The following is a 7,770-nucleotide window of genomic DNA, read 5'->3' on the forward strand; positions in this document are numbered from 1 at the left end:
CGGGGCCGCTGGTAATTTAATACTGTTAAGCAAGGCAAATGAATTTTAAAACTAAATGCAAATGGATTGGCTAGCCAGTCAGATTGGCCTTTATCAAAGGTGTCACGCATCGTGTGGAGGAGAGACGGACCAAAACCGCAGCAGTGTGAGAAATAAGCCATCTTCTTTTATTTTACCTACGCAAGATGAACATTGAAACGAAAACTCTTACAAACTATACAAAAAAAAACAAACGGACCGTGAAGCTATAAACGTAGTGCCCACACACACCACACACACAACCACACACACACACACACACACACACACACACACAACACACCCACCACACACACACACACACACACACACCCACACACACACAACACACAACAACACAAGCTACAAGTTCAACTAGACAATTCCACAAACCAGCTAAAGCTATGGTTGCCTTAAATATGGCCTCCGCAATCAGCAGACAAAATAAACAGCTGTCTCTAATTGAGACCCAATTCAGGGCAAACATAGACTTTCTAGATACCTCACTCACCATAGACACAGCTAGACTACATATAAACTACACCCAAACTACGTCTAATAAACCCCTAAAACCTTACAACACCCTAGGACACTAACAAAAACCACACTACATTTCCCCATGTACACACTGACTAACCAAATAATTAACGAAACAGAATACTAAGGCCAGCGGACGTGACATAACCCCCCCTTAAGCGTGCGAAACTCCGGCGCACCAGCACAAAGTCTAGGAGGAGGTCCCACTGGTGGACTCTGTCCCTCCACGGCAGCGGCCCGGCCACTGTACGTGTCCCCACCCCACCATTCACTACCCGCTCGTACCTCAAATGCCACTCAAAACCCCACTGATAGGCAAGCACCGGGACTAAGGGCAGCACCGGACCAGGCAGCACGACTAAGGCACCGGACCAAGGCACACGGGTATAGGCAGGCACCGTAAAGCACACCGGTAAGCACACCGATAAGGCCCACACGGATAGCGCCAGATAGCGCCAATAAGGCAGCTCACTGAGACCAGCTCCGATAACGATCCTCGGAACGCCCTCTCGGATCTGCTGCTTCTGCACCGTCGTCGCTCTGCTGCATCTCGCCCTCTGCTTCATGGCTCGCTCGCTGTGATCTCGACGGCTGCTATGCTCGCTACGCTCTGGGCTGTCATGCTCGCTGACGCTCTGCTCATGGCCTAGCTGCTCAGCCTTGACCTCTGTCATGCCCTACGGCTCTGGATGTCTGCTGCAATGTCTCTCTTCTACCTCTGCGTCTGTCTGATCCGCGAATTCAGCTCTAGCTCTCTGTCCGTATCTCGAACTCTGTATCGTTGCGAGCTGGTGTCCGTTGGCGAATCTCTTCTATCCGCTGCAAGCCTCATCCGGCTGCGGCCGCATCCGTCTGCGGAGCTCGCTCCTGTCTGCGGAACCTCGCTCCGGTCTGCGACCCTTTAGGTCATGCCAACAGCTGCAGCAGCCTTGAGGCTCAAGACAGACCGAGCGGCCGCCGAGGACATTAAACCCGGTGCCATTCAGCGCCGTGGGCAACCGGGCAGTGCAAAGGCGCCGCTGGGCAGACGGGCAGTTCCAGGCGGCCGCTTGCACGGGCAGTTCAGGCAGCCCTTGGCAACGGCAGTTCAGCACCGTTGGCAGACCGGCAGACTCTGGCCGGCTGAGACCACTGTAGCCTGGTGCGTGGTGCCCAGGAACTGGATTGGTACCGGGGCTAAGACACGCACCTTCAGGCTAGTCGGGGACAACAACAACCACTGAGTTCTTCAAGCCGCACTATAAGACTGGTGCGTCAGACGTGACGCAACACGCTGTTGTCCCCAAATCACATTTCTCGGTCACACAGCAGGGAATCGGTACGGCTCAGTATACCATAACTGCGTTGTCATCCGCGCGGCCGTCAGCCAGCGGTACCGGGGACACGAGGCGCTGAGGGCTCACCGCACTCAGACGACTTGCAGGCTGAGAGAGAGATCCAGTTGCGTACAGGGCTCTAACGCACAGGAGAGCTGTCTCGTTGCCGAGGAGACGGAAGAGCACTGTCTGGGGCTGAGACACACCACCACAGGGGGCCGGAAAGAGTTGTGGGAGATGAGTGCAAGCGAAATGCGATAGAGACCTCGCGACGCCACTGAAGCCGGCGGCGCACTCTCCGCCGCGCGCCCGGCGCCCCCGCCCCCACGCCCCCCCCCCTGCGCGGCGCCCGCCCGGCGCTCGCGTCTACGGGCTCCCCCGACGGCCTTCCCAACTAACGCCCTGGATGAAGAAAATAGAAACCCAACCACTGCCACGGGCTTACATCCAGCTGGTTCCTTGCTGGCACTGCCTCAATCTGCTCCTCGCTCGTTTGACTAGCTCATTAAGATGGAGTGCGGCGTTATATTCTCCCTGGATAAGACGTTCGGGTTCGCGTGATTTAAATGTCACCGGAACAGCTCTCCAATATCGTCCTGAGGTGCGTTGCTAGCCGTCTGGTTAAGACAGTGCCTACAGCACGCACAAAGCCTCCTGTGCGTCTCCAGAGTCCTGTGCGTCCTGTACTGCTTCCTCGCACTAGCCCTGTGGTGTGGTTCCCAGCCCAGTACCACCAGTGCTTGACACCACGCACCAGGCTTCCAGTGCGTATCCAGAGCCCTGTTCCTCCTCCACGCCTCTCCCTGTGGTGCGTGTCTCCAGCCCAGTGCCCAGTCCCGGCACCACGCACCAAGCTCCTTGTGCGTCTCCAGAGCCCTGTACGCACTGATCCTTCTCCTGCACTCGTCCTGAGGTGCGTGCCCTCAGCCCACGGTACCACCATTCTGGTTACCCACGCACCAGTCCTATAGTGCGCCTTTGAGAACTAACAGTGTGCCTGTTGTTGTTCCCCCGCACTAGCCTGAAGGTGCGTGTCCTTTAGCCCGGTACCTCCAGTTCCGCACCACGCACCAGGCCTACAGTGCGCCTCTCAGCCGGCCAGAGTTCTGCCGTCTGCCCAACGGGCCTGACTGCCGTCTGCCAAGCGGCGCCTGAACTGCCGCTGCCAAGGCGCCTGAACTGCCCGTTGCAAGCGGCGCCGTCTGAACTGCCCGTCTGCCCAACGGCCGCCTGAACTGCCCGTCTGCCCAACGCCGTCTGAACTGTCCGTCTGCCAAGCGCCGCAATGAAACTGCCCTTCTGTATTGAGCCTTCAAAAGCCGCCCGTCTGCATGAGCCTGCAAAGCCGCCCGTCTGCCATGAGCCTACAGGAGCGTCCGCCAGACAGGAGCCGCTAGAGCCTTCGCCAGACAGGAGCCGCTAAGAGCCTTCCGCCAACCGATCAGCCAGAGCTCGCCAGACCGATCAGCCAGAGCCTTCCGCCAGACCGGATCAGGCCAGAGCCTTCCGCCAGACCGGATCAGCCAGAGCCTTCCGCCCAGACCGCGATCAGCCAGGGCCTTCCGCCCAGAACGGATCAGCCAGAGCCCTTCCGCCAGAACGGATCAGCCAGAGCCTTCCGCCAGAACGGATCAGCCAGAGCATTCCGCCAGAACGGGATCAGCCAGAGCCTTCCGCCAGCATGACCAGCAGAGGCCGTCAGCGAGCCCATGACAGCCAAGCAGTCAGCGAGCCATGACCAGCAGCAGCCAGTCAGCGAGCCATGACCAGCCAGAGCCGTCAGAGCCATGACCAGCCAGAGCCGTCAGCGAGCCAGACCAGCCAGAGCCGTCAGCGAGCCATGACCAGCCAGAGCCGTCAGCGAAACCATGGACCAGCCAGAGCCGTCAGCGAGCCATGACCAGCCAGAGCCCCAACCAGACAGATCTGCCAAAGCCGTCCAGCCAGGATCCGCCAGAGCCGTCATCCAGCCAGGATCCGTCCCTCAGTCCGGAAGCTGCCGTCCTCAGTCCGGAGCTGCCCCTTATCCTGGTGCTGCCCCTTATCCTGGTGCTGCCCCTTATCCTGGTGCTGCCCCTTATCCCGGTGCTGCCCCTATCCCGGTGCTTGCCCCTTATCCCGTGCTGCCCCTTTATCCCGGTGCTGCCCCTTAGTCCGGTGCTGCCCCTTAGTCCGTGCGCCCCTTGCCTGTGGCTGCCCCTTAGTCCGGTGCTGCCCCTTAATCCAGTGGGGTTAATGTGGGAGGGTGGCCATTTGGAGGAGGCTACGAAAGGGGGTAGTGGACTATGGTGGGTGGGACCACGGACCAGTGCCGGAGCCGCCGCCGTGGACGGAAGCCCACCCAGACCCTCCCCTAGACTTTGTGCTGGTGCCGCCCGGAGTTCGCACCTTAAGGGGGGGGTTATGTCACGCCCTGGCCTTAGTATTCTTTGTTTTCTTAATATTTTGGTTAGGTCAGGGTGTGACATGGGGAATGTATGTGGTGTTTTGTAGTTCTAGGGTGGTTGTAAGGTTTTAGGGGTTTATTAGAGTAGTTGGGTTTATGTTTAGTTATAGTAGCTCTAGCTGATGTCTATGGTTGAGTGTAGGTATCTAGGAAAGTCTATGGTTGCCTGAATTGGGTCTCAATTAGAGACAGCTGGTTATTGTTGTCTCTGATTGGGAGCCATATTTAAGGCAAACCATAGGCTTTAGCTGTTTGTGGGGAATTGTCTATGTTGAACGTTTGTATGTGTGTTGTGTGTGTGTGTGTGTGTGTGTGTGTGTAGTGTGTGGTGGTGTGTGTGTGTGTGTGTGTGTGTGTGTTGTGTGTGGTTGTGTGTGTGGGTGTGGTGTGTGGTGTGTGTGTGTGTGTGTGATGTGTGTGTGTGCACTACGTTTATAGCTTCACGGTCGTTTTTATGTTGTTTTGTATAGTTTTGTAAGAGTGTTTCGTTTATGTTCATCTTCGTGTAGAAAATAAAAGAAGATGGCTTATTTTCCACATGCTGCGTTTTGGTCCGGTCTCTCCTCCACACGATCGTGACACCTGTATAAAAGCCCAATTCTGACTGGCTAGCCAATCCCATTTGCAATTTAGTTTAAATTCCATTTTGCCTTGCTACAGTTATTACAAATACCAGCGGGCCCCCTGAAGTGCTGTCTGAGTCTCACAGACTGTGCCTGTGTCGTTTTAAAGTTTGAGCCTGTGTGTGTAGCCCAGACTGACTCAGGGTCTCTGGTAGAGCAGTAGTCCTGTCCTCTGGGTGAACGCAGCCAGCAGGCCTCATAAGAAATTGGCTTCCATCCAACTTTTTATGTGCGTTAAAGGACATGTTTGGTAAAAAAAATGTCATGACAGGCCTGATGGAAACATCTTTTTTTCCCCGTAAACTTTCCAAATGTGACCAAACAAAATACGTTTAGACAAAGCCCTTACAAAAAAAGATTGCAATTTGAAACTGCAGTAAAAGTGCAGTAACTGCAGTTGACTGTGGTATTTGGACGCAGTAATTGCCAGAATAACTGTAGTGTACTGCAGTTGAACTGCAGTTATACTGCACCTCTAACTGCCTCTAAAATTTACTGCTGTAAATAAAAGAGTGCTATTTTGGACGCAGTCAGTATTATGCAGCATACTGTAGTTATACTGCACTCTGACTCTGTTATGCTCAAATTTTGAAATAATAACCCATCAAATGAAGTGAACTTAGAGTCTTGCAATGACATGTTGTATGGTCCTCCCACTACAACTCGTTAGGGAAGCATGCAGTTTATTAGGCTACAGAATTAAATACATTTATGATGAACTTCACAGGGTGGTGTGAAAGTGGAAGGTCATATCTTGATGCTACTTTCCAATACATTTCGAGGGTCTTATTCTGGTGGACATCATCATCGATGCTTGGGTGCTGTTTGACAAATAAAAATTGATGTCGCCCTTTTTGTCCACAATAAACTCCATCAACTCAATTCTGGACCTCGAAGCCAGTTCTACTGCATTATTTTTCATTGTTCCTCTCTAATCAGAGACTGATATTAGACCTGGGACACCAGGTGAAGTGCCATTATTATTATCAGGTTAAAACAGAAAACCAGCCGGCTCCAGACCTCGCTAGCGGTAAGAGTTGAATACCCATTGATGGTAGGCTATGCGTTGTGCTCTAGCCAACAGCGTGCAGGGCGCAGAAACAGTACTGTGCCAATACCAATGTGGGGACAAATCAAATCAAAGGTTTATTGTCACGGCCGCCGAATACAACAGGTGTAGACCTTACAGTGAAATGCTTACTTACAGGCTCTAACCAATAGTGCGGAAAAAAAAAAAAATGTTGTGTGTGTGTGTGTGTGTGTGTGTGTAGGTAAGTAAAAGAAATAAAACAATAGTAAAAAGACATTTGAAAATAAACATGAGCAAGGCATAATACATCTCTCTCTTTTTTTTCTGTTCTCACCAAGCACTCCAGCAGCCTTGCTGGGCGAGAGATGATGATGAGGAGTTTCTTCACCAGCTCTGTGACGAAGGCCACCTCTGAGCTCTCTGATCGCTCGTACGCCTGAGAGAGAGAGAAATAGATGGAGGAAGAGAGAGAGAGAGAAACGTTGAGGGAGAGAGAGAAGTAGAGAGAGAGAGAGACAGACAGCAACAGACAGAAAAATACCAAATAAATCAAAGCTTGGCAGCAACTTTGGATGTGAGAACAGTCATATTCCAGGCAAAACTAATCCAATCAAACAGAATACTGGCAACCCAGAATAATCAGACCGATTTAATCAACCCGCCAAACCAGGGGTGCAGAGGAAGTTCCGTGATAGGTTATATCTGCTCACACAAATCACACACACTATTACACAATTAGCCTTATTTTACTCCTTTACTCGTTCTTATCCTTCTGAAAGGAGTAGTGCTGTCATTTGAAATGAGACGATAGGAACTAAATGTGCCTCTCAGCAGCCTGCAGCGTGGCCACCCAGACCTGAGAAGAGCCTGATATTGAGACAATGTGGCTCCCATTCAACAATTCCACTCAGGGCTATGRTGATGTTATACACTGCAACATAAGAGTGGCTTATGGGCAGCTCTATAACCCCAGAACRGACCTGTCCTGGCACCTATCATGACATCTTAGCCTATAGTTGCAGCGTTTCTGTGACTCACGTCATTGAGCAGCTTCTCCAGGTTCTCCTGCAGCTCAAAGAAGTAAACAGTAGTGATGAGGCCCTCGCGAGCTTTGGACAGGCAGTCCCTGGACAGCTCTGCTATCTGATGGTGAATGAAGCTGATGACCCCGTCGGCCAGCGGCAGCACGCTCTCAGGGGAGAAGGCATTGATGAACTCTGCTAGATGCTCCTCCATCTGAGCCGTGGCCTGGGAGAGGGAGATACAGGAAACAGAGTTAGGAGAGTTTTATCCATTTCATATTTTACATTCAAAACTGAAATAGTTCAGTTGTGCTCCATTGACCAGTGGTATTTCCATCATACTCACTTCCACCTGTTTAAAAGTAGACATAACTCCTGACATACAAATCAGAGAGGAGACAGCCTCGTTTCCCCTCAATTTCCATAGAAGAGAGTTTTCTATCTCTGACATACAGTACCACACACATACAGCAACACCATAACCTGCTACCTTTTGATACCAGTCTGCTCTAACCAATCCTTATCCTTTACTTCCACTTGAAAGTGTGAGAGACAATATGTTTTGTGTGTGTGTGTGTGTGTGTGTGTGTGTGTGTGTGTGTGTGTGTGTGTGTGTGTGTGTGTGTGTGTGTGTGGTGTGTGTGTGTGTGTGTGTGTGTGTGGTTGTGTGTGTGTGTGTGTGTGTGTGTGTGTGTGTGTGTGTGTGTGTGGTGTTGATGTGCGTTGGTGTGGTCATGTTTACTTTGGGAAGCCGCTCTTTGTACACATGGTTCATAGA

The 7,770-nt window shown here is 52.1% G+C and overlaps 1 protein-coding gene across 1 annotated transcript in view; it reads right to left on the reverse strand.

The window, feature by feature from the left end:
• LOC111981138 (microtubule-associated serine/threonine-protein kinase 1-like) overlaps positions 1–7,770 on the reverse strand; it is a 45,652-nt gene that overhangs the window by 22,783 nt on the left and 15,099 nt on the right. Inside the window, exons 5-6 of the mRNA XM_070433715.1 lie at positions 7,009–7,227; positions 6,305–6,406 (exon numbers count right to left, since the gene is read on the reverse strand). Coding sequence (XP_070289816.1) covers positions 6,305–6,406; positions 7,009–7,227 — 321 coding nt within the window. The remainder of the gene's footprint in view (positions 1–6,304; positions 6,407–7,008; positions 7,228–7,770) is intronic.

The sequence above is a fragment of the Salvelinus sp. IW2-2015 genome, linkage group LG20 (assembly GCF_002910315.2).
Source record: "Salvelinus sp. IW2-2015 linkage group LG20, ASM291031v2, whole genome shotgun sequence".
Lineage (NCBI taxonomy): Eukaryota > Metazoa > Chordata > Actinopteri > Salmoniformes > Salmonidae > Salvelinus > Salvelinus sp. IW2-2015.